General features: G+C 36.4%; 1 protein-coding gene across 1 annotated transcript in view; it reads left to right on the forward strand.

Annotated features, from left to right (window-relative positions):
• The first annotated feature begins 288 nt into the window (after positions 1-288).
• Positions 289-18,525, forward strand: part of LOC103586866 (selection and upkeep of intraepithelial T-cells protein 8-like) — a 72,405-nt gene continuing 54,168 nt past the window's right edge. Inside the window, exons 1-3 of the mRNA XM_008568212.1 lie at positions 289-316; positions 3,677-4,024; positions 15,730-16,128. Coding sequence (XP_008566434.1) covers positions 289-316; positions 3,677-4,024; positions 15,730-16,128 — 775 coding nt within the window. The remainder of the gene's footprint in view (positions 317-3,676; positions 4,025-15,729; positions 16,129-18,525) is intronic.

Here is an 18,525-nt window from a genome sequence, read left to right on the forward strand (position 1 = left end):
TAGTACAGCCATCATGCAACACAGCACAGAGGTTCCTCAAAAAATTAAAAACAAAACTACCGTATGTTTCAGCAATTCCATTACTGGACATATATCCAAAGGAAAGAAAAATCAGTATGTCAGAGAGATATCTGCACTCCCGTGTTCGTTGAAACATTATTCACAATAGCCAAGATATGGAATCAAACTAAGTGTCCACTGGTAAATGAATGGGTAAAGAAATATGGTATATAAACAACAAAATATTATTCAACCTTAAAAAAGAAGGAAATCCTGTCATTCGCAATGATGTGGATGAAGCTGGAGGACGTGCGAAGTAAAATAAGCCAGGCACAGAAAGATAAATACTGCATGATCTCATTTACACATGGAATCTAAAACGTCAAATTCATAGAAGCAGAAAGTAGAAAGGTGGTTTCCAGGAGTTGGGGGTAGGGATAGGAGAATGGGAATATCTTGATCAAAGGGTACAAATTTTTAGTTATACAGGATGAGTCAGTTCTGGAGATATAATGTACAGCACAGTGACTACAGTTAATAGCAATGTATGGTATACTTGAGAATTGCTGAGAGAGTAGATCTTAAATGTTCTCATCACAAAATATTGTAACTATGTGAGGTGATGGATATGTTAATTAGCTCGATTGTAGTAATCATTTAATAATATATGCATATATCAAAACACTATATTTTACATCATATATACAAATTTTATTTAATTATACCTTGATAAAGAAAAACAAATTTAATAAAGTTGAATTTAACATTTTTTATTGCTGTTATTCATAGTTTAATAAATTTGTTCATATTCCAATTTCATAAAAAATGTATTAGTAAAAGCCAATCTAACATTTTTATAGCTTTGCCTTTCACATTCATGTCTTTGATCCATATGGGTCATATTTGTGTATGACATAAAGTGGGGATTCTATGTCTGTTTTTCCTATGCACTTGTCTCAGTACCATTTACAGAATAGTAATTCTTAACTGATTTGCAGTGCTAGATCTGTAATGGATCAGGTTTCCATGCATGTTTAGGTCTATTATTGGGATCCCCATTTTGTTCAATTTATAGTAAAGTGGGGATTCTATGTCTGTTTTTCCTATGCACTTGTCTCAGTACCATTTACAGAATAGTAATTCTTAGCTGATTTGCAGTGCTAGATCTGTAGTGGATCAGGTTTCCATGCATGTTTAGGTCTATTATTGGGATCCCCATTTTGTTCAATTTATATGTTTGTCTTTGTATACACTAATACCACAATGTTTAACTATAATAGTTTTATAATAAATCTTGATATTCTTTAATGCAGATTTCCTCACATTGTTTTTTCTTCTTCAGAAGAATCTTTGTTCTTCTTGGCTTGTTACTGTTCTATGCGTGTTTTAGAGCCATTTGAAACCTGTGGCTTGACTAAGTCATTTGGCTGCACTTCAAAGGAAATTCTCTCAAAAGACAGGATTTTAAAATTGTCTCTATTTGTTTTTTTCTGTGTTTTCATGGTTCTAGCTTCCCGATCCAACAATTATTTCATTTTCCAGGTATGATGGAGGCTGTATCTTCTTCTTTACCTGGATACATTGTGGCCATTCTTCTCTTACAAATAACAGTATTCACCTCAGGTAGGGATATCTATTTCCTTTTTATGGTGCATCACATCTATAAAGAAAGATAATGGTGGTAAATGACCGTGAAGGGAATGAGCAAGCTTTTCACTGCTGTTCTGCAGATTCTGCCCTTCTGTTGTAGTTTTGAGGGTAGAAATGAGCCTTAAAGCAGCTTGTGATGAAGAAATGTTATTTTAATCACTGTGTCTTTCTCAACCACAACTAGATGCCACAGTATTGTGATGATGCTCCTAGAAGAAGAGGCAGATAAATGTCTAACATCTACCCTTGGGAAGCTCAAGTTCTCACTGGCAAATCATAATGGATATATCTCTTATATTTAAGAACACACCACAATTATGTATGTGACCATATAAGTTATAAGTTTAGTAGGACCTCTGATAAAAAGGCTGGTGTGAGTGGAACCTGTCCACAAACTTTTCTTAGAGCAATGGGCCATTAAGTTTGATAATTCAGATTCCTCACTGTGAGAGGGTAAACATTCTAGGAAGAGACAGGAATGAATTTGGCATAGTTGAGAAGAGCAAAAAACTAATGTATGATAGTTATCTATAACAAACTATAGCTTCATGACAAATGATCCCCCAACTTAGTGATTTAAAACAACATCCAGTGTATGATATCTCACAGTTTGGGGGGTCAGCAATTCTGGCCAGTGCTCAGCTGGCGATTCTTCTGCTCCATGTGACATAGACTGAGGTCACTTGGTGTATTCTGCTGGTGAGATGGATAATCTAAAGGGCCCAACGTGGCCTCACTCTGAGGCCTGACATTTGGTGGGGTAGACTGGAAGGCTGGGATCAGCTGAACAAAGAAATCATGGACCACACAGTTTCAAAAGGGAGGAATATTGACCCCTTCTATACGTGGAAAGAGCATCAAAAAAATTGTAGCCACCAAAAACTGATTTTTAAAGTAAAGTTTGTTGTTCAGCATTCATGATCCACATCCCAACTCTTGACAATAAACAGTATTCTCCATTCATTCTTTAAATATTTAGAGAATTCCTACTATGTTCAGGCAATGTTTTATACACTTTGGATGTAAAAAAGAATAAGACAGAGATTCCTAGCAGTAGCTGGATGCAAGTTCCTTTATCAGATATATGGCTGAAAACATTTTTCCCCCATTCTGTGGGCTGTCATTTCATTTTCTTGATGGTACCTTTTTTTTTTTTTTTTTTTTGTCTTTTTTCCGCGTCCGGCAACAGATCGCAACCCTCAGTGTTGCCCCCGCACCTGACCGGGGACCGGCAACGGGATCGCAAGCCTCGGTGTTGCTCCCGCGCCTCGCTCAGCCAGTGGGGTAGACTGGAAGGCTGGGATCAGCTGAACAAAGAAATCATGGACCACACAGTTTCAAAAGGGAGGAATATTGACCCCTTCTATACGTGGAAAGAGCATCAAAAAAATTGTAGCCACCAAAAACTGATTTTTAAAGTAAAGTTTGTTGTTCAGCATTCATGATCCACATCCCAACTCTTGACAATAAACAGTATTCTCCATTCATTCTTTAAATATTTAGAGAATTCCTACTATGTTCAGGCAATGTTTTATACACTTTGGATGTAAAAAAGAATAAGACAGAGACTCTTCTGTTGCATGACTTACATATTAACAAGCCATAAGAGAAAATAAATAAATTAAAAAGGAAATGTCAGGTAGTAATATATGCTATAAAGATATGTTTAGGTATGATTATGGGAAGTGTTGAATGAGTTGTAACAAAACATTCCTCTAAGGAGTGGAGACCTGAGTGACAAAAAGAAGGCAGGTATGGGAAGTCTGAGGGAAAAACACTGCTGTCAGAATGAAGATAATCTCTGAGAGCAAAGTTCTGAAGTCAGAACGGAATTGGCATCAAGAACCAGAAAGAATGGGCCGGCCCGGTGGCGCACTGGATGGTGCGCCGCTTGGGAAGCACGGCGGCGCTCCCGTCCGAGGGTTCGGATCCCATATACAGACCGGTTCCCGCTCACTGGCTGAATCGAGGTAAAGCATCGTATTGCACCTGCGACTAAATCCTTGATCTCCACCTTCCTCCACAGAGCAGTTCACGGTGAGCAGCTCTACGAGCCACCAGGTGATTATGGTAGGCAGACAGGCTGAATTCAGCTGCCAACTGTCCCCACCACAGAGTGCACAGCACATGGAGATGGGCTGGTTTCGGGATCACTTCTCCCAACAGGTTTACCTGTATAAGGACGGGGAAGAACACTGGGGAGAAAGCAGGCAGAACTATATGAATCGCACAGTGTTCCTGAAGGATGCCTTGGGAGAGGGCAAAATGACCCTCGAAATCTACAATATCAGTGTTTTTGATGATGGGAAGTACCACTGTTTCTTTAAAGATGGTGACACCTACGAAGAGGCCATTGTGAATCTGAAGGTGGCAGGTAAGAGTAGAGGACAGCCATGTTCAGGTTTTCTAGGGAATGCGGGTCTGGACCCAAGACTCCAAATTCATAAATGCTGGGCAATGAGGAAATGATCTCAGGGCATTTTTAAAGAATGTGTTACTTTTTAATATAATGACTTAATAGAATTTATAGAAAAGTACGGAGAATAATATAATAACCCAGATACTGTTGACAATTTGTCGTATTTCCTTCAGATCAAAGTCACCTCTGTATTTCTCAGTGGTGCCATTTACTTTTCTCCTTTCCAAGAAGTGATCATTAAACTCATATTATGTCTCCTGTCTGTTCATTTATGTATAGGCATCCATAAAAATAGATAACATTATTTTGTGTACTTAAAATTTTACATAATAGCATCATTATACATTAGCCTAATTATTAGGCTTTATTATTTATTTATATTTATATTTATTATTACCCTTTATTAGCCTAATTATACTCGTAGTATTTTATTATTGATATCAATTTATGTTTATTCAAGTAGATACACAGTTCACTATTTTTAACCACAGTATAGTATTCCCTCCCTTAAGTATCTTTCTATTGCTTTATGCATTCCTATATTGATGGACATTAAGTGATAGACAAGTTTCTGTTTCTATGTTACACTATAATATTTGTGTGCAAGAGTTCCTTTAGGATACACAGCTAGGAGTTAAGTTGCTGGGCTGTTGTGTACAAATATCTTCAAATTAGTTTGCCAAATTAAATTGGTCCAAAATGATTGGACCAATTTTTTACTAGACTACGGTCATGAAAAAGCTACATCAATACTGATACTTAGTATTATCATGCTTTTAAACCTGAAAGTTTGATTTTAGTTTTGATCTTCCTTATTAGTAGAAAAATTTTGTTTGTTTCTTTTTTGTTTCATGGAGACTAGGTTTTCCCTTTTTGATTCTTGCCTGTTTGTTATCTTTGCTCATTTTACTACTGGGCTCTTTGATTATTTCTAATTTATGGAAATTGCTTTTTATTCTGGATATTAATTTTCTGTTTTTGTATGTGTTGCAACAATTTTTAGTCTAATTGTTTTTTTGGAAAATACTTTTATGGTGACTTTTTTTTTTTTTTTTTTTTTTTTTTTTTTTTTTTTTGTCTTTTTTTTTTTTTCGTGTCCGGCAATGGATCGCCACCCTCAGTGTTGCCCCCGTACCGGACCGGGGACCGGCAACGGGATCGCAAGCCTCGGTGTTGCTCCCGCGCCTCGCTCAGCCAGTGAGCGGGAACCGGTCTGCATTTGGGATCCGAACCCTCAGACGGGAGCGCCGTTGCGCTTCCCAAGAGACGTACTATCCAGTGCGCCACTGGGCCGGCCCTTATGGTGACTTTTTTGCACAGATCTAATTTTGGTATTATCAGATTTATAGTCTATCAATTATGGTTTGTAATTTGTGTCATATTAAAAAATCCTCATGTTATGAAGACATTTTCTTATATATTTTAAAGAAATTCTTTAAGTTCTTTAAGTTCTTTACTGGAATTTAATTAAATTCTTTAAGTTCTTTACTGGAATTCTTTAAATTCTTTAAGTTCTTTACTGGAATTTAGTTCTTGATCCACATGGATTTTACTTTGTGTATATTTTGAGATAATGCTCTCTTTCAATATTGAAATACATATTTATTGAATATTTCCAATAATTTTCAGGCACTTCTGTCATCTATCAAGTCCCTACCTGTGTGTGGGTATTTTTGTGAGTTAGTTTTGCTGTTATGTCATGATGTAACTATCTATACCTATGACAATACTGATCTATTTAAGTTACTACAGCTTATGTGCCTTGATATATGGTAGGATGTATCTTACAATCTTATGATTCTTTTTCGCAAGTGCCTTGGCTCTTTATTATGTGAATTTGAATTATAAAATTATATTCTTTTAGGAATTATTATCGAAATTGAATTAAATTCATAAGCTAATTTGGAGAGATTTGCTATGTTTCTTTATTGAAATGTCACACCAGTGAACATTTACTTAGGCTTTTTAATTTACTTCAATCTTATTTCAGTTAAATTTGCTATGTTTACCCAAAAGGTCTCGCACATCTTTTGTCAAATTTCATTAGTCAATTTTTTTGGATTATGAATGAGAATTGTTAAAAGTTATTGATTATGGTTGTGGTATAGGAGTGTTATTGATTTATTTTTCAGTTTTTGTTCTTTATGTATTATTTACTTTTTGAATAAAAACCTCCTCAAAATTAAATTTAATAATTTAAAGGATCCACAGTGAAAAGTCTTCCTTCCTATAGCCATGAAATCATGAAATTCACCTTCCACAAGCAGCTAATGTGATTTGATTCTTATGTACTACTTCCTGAGTATTTTTTACATATGTATACACACACGAATGCATAATATACACATATATGTACATGCATTTGCAAACATACAGACATACAAATATCTCTCTGAATATATTTATGTATATTCATAGCTTCTTTTAAAATAAATGCTAATAAGACTATACTTTCAGGGATCATTTCTATAGTTCGTTAAAATAAATGCTAATATACCATGTACATTGTTTTGCAACTTGCTTTTTTTACTTACTAACGTAAGTTGAAAGTAATTTAATATTAGTATATGAGTTTTTTTTCCTATTCCTTCTATGGTTGCAAAGTATTCCACTGTGTGGATGATTCAGAGATTATTTTACCTATATCCTATTAAGGAACTTGTAGGTTTCTTCAAGCTGTTGGTGTGCAAACAATGCTCTAATTAATAATTTTAAGAAGCACTATGTAAGTCACTTCATACACGGCCAAGTGTGTGTCTTTGTGTATGTGTATAAGATTTTTATTTTATTTTCATTTTCTCTTTACTATACAGCAGTTTTAGTTTTACAGAGAATTTGGGCAGAAAGTATAGGTAGTTCCCATACCCTTCCCCCACCCATATATAGTTCTCCTATTATTGACATGTTACGTTAGTGTGGTACATTTGTTACAATTACGAATCAATATTGATATATTATTACTAACTTAATTTTATATTAGGGTTCCCTCTTTGTATTGCACAGTTCAATGGGTTTTCGCTAATATATAATGTCATGTATTAACCATTACAGTATCATGCAAAATAGTTTTGCTGCCCTAAAAATCCTCTGTTCTCCACCTATTCATTGGTTTATCAAATCAAACACACATAGACACACACACACACACACACACACACACATTCTGGACTTTTAATTAGACTTTATTGAATTGATTGAGAAGTATGGAGAGAACTAGCTTCTCTTTTTGTACCTAGTACAGCTACTCTCCTATTTCGGTATGGCTTCCTACAGGATTCTAGTCCACAGCATCAGTTAACTGTGAGGTTTCTGCGTTGACAAGAGCCAAACTCTTTTAGGGCTCCTTCAGTCTCTAGAGGCCTCTAAACTACCCATTATTTTCTTTTTAAAATAAATTTTATTGTGTATATTTAAGGTAAACAACATGATGTTATGGGATACATATATATAGTAGAATAATTTATAGTAGAATTGCCTCTAGAAAACCAGCAAAATTCTTCATGAAGAAAGGCCAAGAACTGGCTTACACACACTTGAGTATGGGACAGGATTGATCCACCAGCATCTTTTTAATTTTTCCACATAAAGACTTTAAATTTTATTTACATAGGTAAATAATCTTCTTTAAATTATTATTATTTTTTAAAAATCAGGATAATTAGAATATTCATCTTTATACAATGTAATTGATTTTTGTAGCCCTTCACCAATTCCTCCCTTTCCCCTTTCCCACCCACAACAACCTCAGTTCTGTTCTCTTCTCTTCAAAACTTCAATGTATTATTGTGATTATTGTATCTTTTTTCTTTTTAAAATTTATTTATTTATGAATTTTTAATTAGCTCCCACATATAAGTGAGGACATGCTGTATTTCTCTCTCTGTGCCTGGCTTATTTCGCTTATAATTTTCTCTAATTTCATCCATGTTGCTGCAAATGGAAGTATTTCATTCTTTTTTATGGCAGTCTAGCATTGCATACACCACGTTTTCCTTATCAAGTCATCTGATGATGGACATTTAGGTTGGTTCCAACCCTTGGCTATTGCAAATAGAGCTGCAATAAACCTGGAAGTACAGGTATACTTTTGACATGATGATTTCCATTCCTCTGAGTATATACCCAGCAGTGGGGTAGCTGGGTCATATGGCAGTTCTATCTATAGTTGTTTGAGGAACCTCCATACCATTTTCTGTCATGGCCACACCATTTTACATTCTCACCAACAATGAAGGAGGGTTCCCCTTTCTCTGCATCCTTGCCAGTATTTGTTATTCTCGATCTTTTTGATAATAGCCAGTTTAACTGGAATGAGGTGACATTTCAATGTGGTTTTAATTTGTATAGATGCTGAGTGATGTTGAGCATTTTTCATGTGTCTCTTGGCCATTCATGTATCTTCCTTTGAGAAATGCCTATTCAGCTCCTTTGCCCATTTTTTAATCGGGTTACTTGTTTTTTTATTGTTAAGTTGTTTGGGTTCCTTGTTATTCTGGATATCAATCCTTTGTCAGATGAAAATTTTGCTAATATTTTCTCCCACACTGTTGCTTGTCTTTTCACTTTGTTAATTGTTGCTTGTGCTGTTCAGAAGCTTTTTAGTTTGATATAATCCCATTTGTTTATTTTTCCTTTTGTTGCCTGTGCTTTTGAGGTCATATTCATAAAGTCTTTGCCCAGTCCTACTTCCTGAGTTTTTCCACTGTTTTCTTCTAGGAGTTTTATAGTTTCAGTACATATAATTAATTCTTTAATCCATTTTGAGTTGATTTAGTTATATGGTGAGAGGTATGGATCTAGTTTCATTCTTCTACATGTGGATGTCCAATTTTCCCAGCATTATTTATTGAAGAGGCTGTCTTTTCCCCAGGGTATGTTCTTGGTGGCTTTGTCAAAGATCAGTTGGCTGTCGGTATGTGGGCTATTTTCTGGGTTCGCTATTCTGTTCCATTGTCCTGCGTGTCTGTTTTTATGCTGATACCATGCTGTTTTGTTTTCTATATCTTTGTAGTATAATTTGAAGTCAGGTAGTATCATGCTCCCAGCTTTATTATTTTTTTTTGCTCAAGATTGCTTTGACTATTCAGGGTCTTTTGTTGTTTGATACAAATTATAGGATTTTTTTTTTCATTTCTGTGAATTATGTCATTGGTATTTTGATGGGGATTACGTTGAATCTGTTTTTTTTTGCTCAAGATTGCTTTGACTATTCAGGGTCTTTTGTTGTTTGATACAAATTATAGGATTTTTTTTTTTCATTTCTGTGAATTATGTCATTGGTATTTTGATGGGGATTACGTTGAATCTGTAGATCACCTTGAGTAGTATCGACATGTTTGCAATGTTAATTCTTCCAATCCAAGAACGTGGAATATCTTTCCATCTTCTTGTGTCATCTTTAATTTCTTTCAACAGTGGTTTGTTTTTCTTGTCATAGAGGTCTTTCACACCTTTGGTTAACTCTATTCCTAGGTTTTTGTTTATTGGGTTTTTTTGGTGACTATTATAAGTGGACTAGGTTTCTTGATTTCTTTTTCTGCTAGTTCATTGATGGAGTATAAAAATGCTAATGATTATGGTGTGTTGATTTTGTACCCTGCAACTTGGCTGAAATCATTTATCAACTCTTAAGAGATTTTGGGGGGAGTCTTTAGGCTTCTGTCTATATAGGATGTCATCTGCAAACAGGGACAATTTGACTTCATGTTTTCCCATCTGGATGTCCTTTATTTCTTTATCTTCCCTGATTGCTCTGGCTAGTACTTCCAATACTATGTGAAATAGGAGTGGTGAGAGTGGGCATCATTATCTTGCTCCCATTCTTAGGGGAAAAGTTTTCAACTTTTTCCCATTCAGGGTGATATTTGCCCTGGGTTTGTTGTACATGGTTTTAGTTGTGTTGAGATACTTTCCTTCTATACCTAATTTTCTGAGAGTCTTTATCATAAAGGGATGTAGAATTTTGTAAAATGCTTTTTCAGTGTCTATTGAAGTAATTCCATGATTTTTGTCTTTGAATTGTTGATGTAATGTATCACATTTATTGACTTGCATATGTTGAACCATCCTTGCATCTCTGGCATGAATCCTACTTGACCATGGTGTGTAATTTTTTGGATGTGTTGCTGTATTCTATTTGCTAATATTTTATTGAGAAATTTTATATCTATATTCATCTAAGATATTGGCCTATAGTTTTCTTTTTCTGATGTATCTTTGTCTGGTTTTGTTATCAGGAATATCTTTGCCTCATAGAATGAGTTTGAGAAAATGGCCTCTGTTTGAATTTTTTTGGAACAGTTTGAAGAGAATTGGTATTAATTATTCTTTAAAGGTTTGGTAGAGTTTGGCAGTAAAGCAATCCAGTCCTGGGCTTTTCATTGTTGTTGGGAGACTGCTGATGACATCTTTGAACTCTTTGTTATTGGTCTGTTCAGGTTTACTCTGTCTTTTGGGTTCAGTTTGGTAGTTTGTATATGTCCAGAAATTTCTCCACTTCCTCCAGGTTTTCAAATTTGTTGGAATATATGTTGTTTATATTCATCTGTAATGGTTCTTTGTATTTCTGTGGTATTGGTTGTAATGTCTCCTTTTCTATTTCTAATTTTTGTTATTTGTGTTTTCTCACTTCTTTTTTTAGTTAAGATAAACAAAATAGAGAAGCCTAGGTAATGGTTTTTCTGTTTATCTTCTCAAAAATTGAACTTTCTGTTTCATTGATCTTTCGTATCATTTTTGGGGTTCCTATTTCATTTATTTCTGCTCTGATGTTAATTATTTTTTCCATCCACTAAGTTTGGGGTTGGATAGTTCTTGTTTTTTGAGTTCTTTGAGGTGTAGCATTAGGTTTTTTATTTGCAATATTTCTATTCTTCTGATGTAAGTGTTTATTGTGATAAGCTTCCCTCTTAGTACTGCTTTTGTAGTATCCCACAGGTTTTGGTATGATGTGTCTTTATTTTCATCAGTTTCAAGAAATTTTTTGGTTTCCTGTTTAATTTCTTCTTGTGCCCATATATCATTCAGGAGACTGCTGTTTAACTTCCATGTATTTGTATAGCTTCCAGAGTTTCATTTGTTACTGATTTCTAGTTTTAATCCATTGTGGTGTGAAAAAATACATGAAGTGATTTCAATTTGTAAAAATTTGTTGAGACTTTATTTGTGACCTAACATGTGGTCTATCCTGGGGAACATTCCATGTGCTGATGAGAAAAATGTATATTCTGTGGTTGTTGGATGAAATGTTCTATAGATGTGTGCCATGTTCAGGTCCTCAACTATTATGGTATTTGGGTCTATCTCTTTCTTTAGGTCTAATAGTGTTTTCTTTATATACCTGGCTGCTCCAATGTTCAGTGTATATATACTTATGATTGTTATATCTTCTTGCCAGATATATCCCTTTATCATTATATAGTGGCCTTCTTTGTCTTTTTTTACAGTTTTTGGTTTAAAGTCTGTTTTATCTGATATAAGAGTAGCTACTCCTGCTCATTTTTGGTTTTTGTTTGCATGGTATATCTTTTTCCATCCTTCCACTCTTAGTCTGTGTGTGTCTTTACAGGTGAGGTGAGTCTCTTGAAGACAGCATATTGTTGGGTCTTGCTTTTTAATTCCATCAGTCAGTCAGTTCCTTTGTATTTAATCCTTTTATGTTAAGAGTTGTTATTAAAAGGTGTTGATTTACTCTCGGCATTTTACTGATTTTTGTTTGAATGTTTTAAATATCTTTTGTTCTTTCCCTTTTGTTGTTTATCTTCCATTTATGTTGGTTTCTTGAGGTGGTTAGATAAAGTTCCTTTCTCTTTATCATTTGCCTTTTTGTTCTACTCATGGGTTTTGTTCTTTCTTGTTTATTCACAGTAGTGATGGTTATTTTTCAGATACCAGGTGCAATACTTCCTTGAGGATTTCATGAAGGGCTGGTTGTGTGGTGGTGAACTTCTGCAGTTTTTGTCTGGGAAATATAGTACTTCTCCTTCATTTCTGAAGGATATCCTTGCTGGGTATAGTATTCTAGGCTGGCAGTTTTTGTTTTTTAGTATTTTGAATGTATCATCCTATTCTGTTCCAGCCTTTAGGGTTTCTTATGAAAAGTCTGCTGTTAGTCTAATGGAGGCTCCTTTATAGGTGACTTGATGCTTTTCTCTTGCTGTTTTTAAGATTCTCTCTTTGTCTTTTAGCTTAGCCAATTAGACTATAATATGCATTGGAGAGAACTTTTTTGGGTTGAATCTGTTTAGGGATCTTTGAGACTCCTGGATGTGAATGTCTGTATCTCTCTCTATACCTGGGAAGTTTTCTGCTATTGTTTCATTGAATATGTTTTCAATGTCTTTTCCTTTTTTAATCCCCTTCTGGAATCCCTATGATTCAGATACTTGTGTGCTTATGGTTGTCTGCTACCTCTCTAGATTTTCTTCTTTTTTAAAAAATTCTTTTTTTTTTTTTTTTTTTTTTTTTTTTTTACCTGGGAAGTTTTCTGCTATTGTTTCATTGAATATGTTTTCAATGTCTTTTCCTTTTTTAATCCCCTTCTGGAATCCCTATGATTCAGATACTTGTGTGCTTATGGTTGTCTGCTACCTCTCTAGATTTTCTTCTTTTTTAAAAAATTCTTTTTTTTTTTTTTTTTTTTGCCTACCTGGGTTTTAAAAAGGCCGTGTTCAAGATCAGAAATTCTCTCTTCTGCTTGTTCTAGCCTGCTGTTTAAGCTCTCTGTTTTGTTTTTCATTTTACTGAATGAATCCTTCAGCTCCATGACCTCTGCTACCTTCTTTTTAGGGCTTTAATTTCTTTGTACATTTTCTCCTTCAGGTCTTGTATGCTTTTTCTCATTTTTTTGTGTCATCTAACTGAATCTTCTTGTATCTCATTGAGTTTCCTTACTATTGTTCAAAAATCCTTTTAAATCATTTCTAGGACTTCCTATTCTATAAGATATGGTATTTGAGAATTATTATATTCCTTTTGCGGTGTCATATTTTCTTGTTTTTTTCGTATTTATAGTATGTCTACATTAGTGTTTAGTTGTCTGGTAGAGAAATTGCTTTTTCTTGTACTCTGGAGTTGGGTTTGAGGAGAGGGAGTTCTTGTGGATGTGTTTTATAATGATGGCTGAATGGGGTGTTTTAGTATTGGTTCCAGGTTGACACAGTAGTGTAGTCTTTGTGTAGGTACTTTGGCTGAATTCGGTGTTGGAACTGTGTGAGAGTGCCTCTGTGGTCTAGTCCTCAGATCACTTCACATTTACTTGCTGAGGTTAGTTACACTCTCTTGGTTTGTCAGGATGTAGGCAAGCTCTCAAATTTTGGGGGGTAGTGCCTTGGAGTCTTGTCACTCCTAGATTATGGCAGATGTTCTTGGGCAGGCCTGTTGGCACCCTGGCTAGCCCCCCTGACCCTAATGGGTGCACTGGGGTATACTAGTGCTCCTCAGTTTGAATGGTTGACCCTGGGTGGGTTTTCTCTTTTGTCTTTCCTCTTTCCCTGGGCTCCACTATTGACTCTCCTATGTATGCTGATGAGTGGTCAGCAGGTCACCTGTGAGGTAGCTGTGGCTGCTGTTCTAGCAGTGAGCTGCCCTTGTGGTGGCAATTGCTGTGGTGATGGCTGTCATGGCCCACTCACGCATCAATGGTGTCTTTGGCAGTGGCAAGGGGTGTTGCTGATGGCACAGCTGCCTGTTATGCTGGCACCCGCAGCAGCATCTGGGTCAGGTTCTCAGGGGTGGGGCCCACTTACTGGGGTACCAGCATCTTTACCTTTTTGAGCTTGAGATTTATGATCCTCTTTTACTCCTTGAAGTTCTCTAAGAGAAGCTCAGGGTCATTAGATGCCTTCCCTGAGAAATAAATGCTGAAGTAATAGCTAAAATCTCCTTGAATTCCAGTCACTTCCCTGTTCAGGTTCTGTAATGACTATCTTGTTCGATTTAGTTTAATTTCAGGAGGTGCTTTTTGTATTTCATCCAATTTTTGGGTTGTCTTTAGCAGGAAGGTTGGCGCAAATTATCTCATCATCATCACTGACAACGAATTCTCTAAATACATAGTTTCAATTTTTTAAAATGGATTGTACTTATTTATTATTTGCATACTATTCTACTCCCCAAAAGAAATTGATTCCTTATCTACATTCAGGAAGTGATGATGCAAATTCCAAAATAGCCAATGTAGAGACTGGGACACCCAGGTGAAATTGGTTCTATCTTGGGTTTATCAAATTATTTTTCTTTTTGTGTTAAAATATATTTTTCATACAGGAGAGTGTGCAAATCCTAAGTGCATGGATCCATGAATTTTCACACATGCCCATGAATTCGCCCCTCTGATCAAGATATTGAATATTTTGGGCCGGCCCGGTGGCGCACTGGATAGTGCGCCGCTTGGGAAGCGCGGCGGCGCTCCCGCCCGAGGGTTCGGATCCCACATACAGACCGGTTCCCGCTCACTGGCTGAGCGAGGCGTGGGAGCAACACCGAGGCTTGCAATCCTGTTGCCGGTCCCCGGTCGGGTACGGGGGCAACACTGAGGGTTGCGATCCGTTGCCGGACACGGAAAAAGACAAAAAAAGACAAAAAAAAAAAAAGATATTGAATATTTTCAACCATCATCCCAAATTGTTCCATCTTGTCAATACCTAGTGAATACCACTCTCCTCCTGCTGAAGTAATCATTATTCTAACTTCTATCTCTATAGGTCAGTTCTGCTTATTCTAGAACTTAGTATAAATGGAATAAAACACTTATATGTATGATTGTTCACCATTATTCAAAAAATTATGCTGTGAGTAGCAGAAGTTTGTTCTTTTGCGTTTCTTTGTAGTACAGTGTTCTATGCTGTGAATGAACATTTGAATTACTTTCAGTTTGGGGTTATTATGAATAATGTGGCCATGAATATTCCTGAACTTTTTTTTTTTGTAGACATTGGTACTCATTTCTGTTATGTATATAACTAGGAGTGAAATTTCTGGGTCATGAGCATGATATAAGTTTAACTTTAGTAGACACTGATGACTTTCCAAAGAGATTAAACCAATTTACAGTCCTGGAGCCAACCAAATAGGAGAGCTGTCGTTGCTCTATAGCCTCTCCAGTATTTGGCAATGTCAGTCCCAGTCCTGTTCATTTTAAACATTCTAGTGGTGGAGAAAGTGGAATATCATTGAAGTTTTACTTTGCATTTCCATAATGGCTGGTGATATTGAGCATTTTTGCATATACTTATTAGCCATCTGGATATCTTTTAAAATTAAATGCCTCTTCAAATGTTTTTCCCTCTTTAGAACCTAAGTTTGTCTGTCTTATTGATTTATGGTATTTTAAAGTATATTTTGTACACAACTCCATTCTCAGATATATTACAGATATCTTCTAGTCTGTGGCTTGCTTTTTCTCTACATGTTGTCTTTTGATGAAGACAAATTACTTACTTTATAAAGTCTAATTTATCAGTCTTTTCTTATACAGTTAATATTTTTGGTGTCCTGATATCTCAGACTTAGACTGAAATATTGTCCTTGCCCTAATTGTGGCCACCCCATTAAACTTATGGCATACCTAACAGGCCACAAAGAATGAAAAGGTCCATTTACTTCTCAATTCTTGAGCTCACACCAATAATTAAAATGATGTTTCTCTCTTCTCTCCCCAGCTCTAGGCATGGATATACAGATTAATGTTCAAGTTCCTGACACAGAAGGGGTCATGGTGGAGTGTAACTCAGGAGGGTGGTTCCCACAAGCCCAGATGGAGTGGAGAGACAGCAGTGGGAATGTAATTCCACACTCATTAAAATCTTACTCTCAGGATGGAGCTGGATTAATGGTGGAGTGTAACTCAGGAGGGTGGTTCCCACAAGCCCAGATGGAGTGGAGAAACAGCAGTGGGAATGTAATTCCACACTCATTAAAATCTTACTCTCAGGATGGAGCTGGATTATTACACCTGAAGATGAGTGTCCTTCTTACAAATAGTACTGATGGTCCTGTCACTTGCTGCTTTTACAACCCAGCCATTGGCCAAGAGAAAAGGGCAAGTATTGTCCTATCAGGTGAGTGTTTGTGGCTTGGTTCCATCAAGGAAGAATTTTTTCCATCAATATGGCAACCTAAAGAGAAAATTAAGTACAGTAATAAATGTGAAGTGGCTTTATAAACTATGAACTGCCATAGACATGTACTATTTAAGTTGTATTATGTTGCTGGAAACCAGCAACATACCAGAGGCTAAGGGGGGATATTTTTTAAAATGGAAAGTATTGGAATAATTAGAGAAAGAGCCCTTATTCTGAGTTGCATGTTAAGGCTTCAAAAGTTATATGTCATTTGAGTACTAGATACACTATCTCTAGCTTTTTGACCTTGGATGTCACAATCTTCAAGACTACTGATTTTTTTTTTTCAGTTGGACATGATAACCTACATAGCATTTTGACTTTAAAGTGAAATATTTCAAGTTAAATGGCTTTACAAAACATAAAGCAATATGCAGAATTAAGATTGATTTAAAGATTATGTATGTCACAAGTGGACTTTATTACTACCTTATGAAGATTTAGACATATAGAAAATTCAGTTGCTAAAGGTCCAACAACCAATAAGTGATATATTCAGGATTAGATACTAGCTCCTCACCCATGATTCAGGCTACTTTTCTCTGGGAAGGGAAGGGTGTGATTATATAGGTTAGAGGCAAACACCATAAAATTGTGCCCTTTATGCTTTAGCAGTGCAGTCTGGAGAACTCAAGGAGAGTGGAAAGGACAGGAGGTAAGAACAGTGATAGGGTCCATTTTAGTTAGGACAACAGCTCAATTGTTACACAAAAAAGACTCACTCCACAGTAGTCTAAACATAACAGAACCAGTCAGTTCACAGTGAGTGTGGAGCTACTCCTTGAGGAAACTCAGTTACTCAAGTTCTTTCCACCTTATTGATCTGCCATCTCAAGGGATATCATTGTTAAAGCTGGCTTTTATGTTCACAACTTCATCCCAGCTCTTGTGGGGTGGAGAAAAAGAGGAAACACAAGACAAGATATTTCCTTTTACATCAAGAAGTTGTACATGTCAGTCCATTTCTATTCCACTGACCCAAATTAGTTGCCACAGCCAGCTTCCAGGGATATATATATATATATAGTTTTTCACTTGGTGACCATGTGTCTAATTCATAGTTAGGGTGTGGACCATCAACTGCCTAAAAGACCTGGAAAACCTGTTGATCAGCAAAACTTAATTTATTAGACCTAATGTTGTGAGGGACAACAGCATCTTGACAGAGTATTAGTAGTATCCTAATATGGGGAAGTTAGGATAGGGTATTTACAGAGTTTTAGGGCCTCCGCTGGATGATTTAAGGTAGGTCTTGCAAGGTGAGAGACAGGTTAGAGTATAATAGCTTTGGATTGGTGAGTACAGCAGGATGAAGGTCTTGAGGTGAGTCCTGATGACTCAATTGTTACTCCTGTTGAGTAAACTATTTTAATTGATTCACAGACTTATATTCCAGGAGCAAGAATTTCCTGGAGCCAGTAGCCAAGTTATTATTGCTTGTTTTCAGTCATTTAATATATGGACATGAATGTATGGCTAGTACCCAAACTGTTTACCAGGAGGACAGGAGATTGTTTCATCTGGGCATTGTTTAACACATGGACAGGGAAAATTTTGGTTTTGTTTCTCAAGGGATACCACTACTACTAAAAAGGAGAAGGAGAGAATATTCCCTGAGGGACACCATCAGTGTCTACCAGAGGGTCTTTGGGTATGATCTCAGATCAATTTTAGCTCTATTGTGAGAGTCCACCAGACAGCAGGAGGTAACTATTTAACTTGATCCCGTTCACAAAAGCTTAATATCAGGAAATTAGAAAATATCCTTTCTTTTTTTTTTTTTTTTTTCCTTTTTGTCTTTTTTCGTGTCCGGCAACGGATAGCAACCCTCAGTGTCTCGCCCGTACCGGACCGGGACCGGCAACGGGATTGCAGCCCTCAGTGTTGCACTCGCACCTCGCTCAGCCAGTGAGTGGGAACCGGTCTGTATGTGGGACCCGAACCCTTGGCGGGAGCGCTGCCACGCTCCCAAGCGGCGCACTGTAGCAGTGCGCCACCGGGCCGGCCAGAAAATATCCTTTCTCCTCACAGTCATGGAAGATCAATTAGGAAGCCAATAAAATAAATCTTGTAAACCCTTTCTTCTTGTTTACCAATGCCACATTTTAGGTGCTTGGGTCCATTTGTGATCCAAAATAGATTCTTTCAGTAAACTCAGAATTTCAATCACTGCCTACTTCATGGGTCTTACTTTGGTTTCCCTTCTGATACTACCTTTCTATTCTGAGTCATCCAGGTTTCCTTGACTGGTCAACAACAATCAGTGTTGTTGAAGCTAAGGTGTGAATGTAGACCCTTGGATCCCATGGTCTTTCTTGTTGATTCTTTTTATTT

This window comes from Galeopterus variegatus, unplaced genomic scaffold (genome assembly GCF_000696425.1).
Source record: "Galeopterus variegatus unplaced genomic scaffold, G_variegatus-3.0.2 Scaffold387, whole genome shotgun sequence".
NCBI lineage: Eukaryota > Metazoa > Chordata > Mammalia > Dermoptera > Cynocephalidae > Galeopterus > Galeopterus variegatus.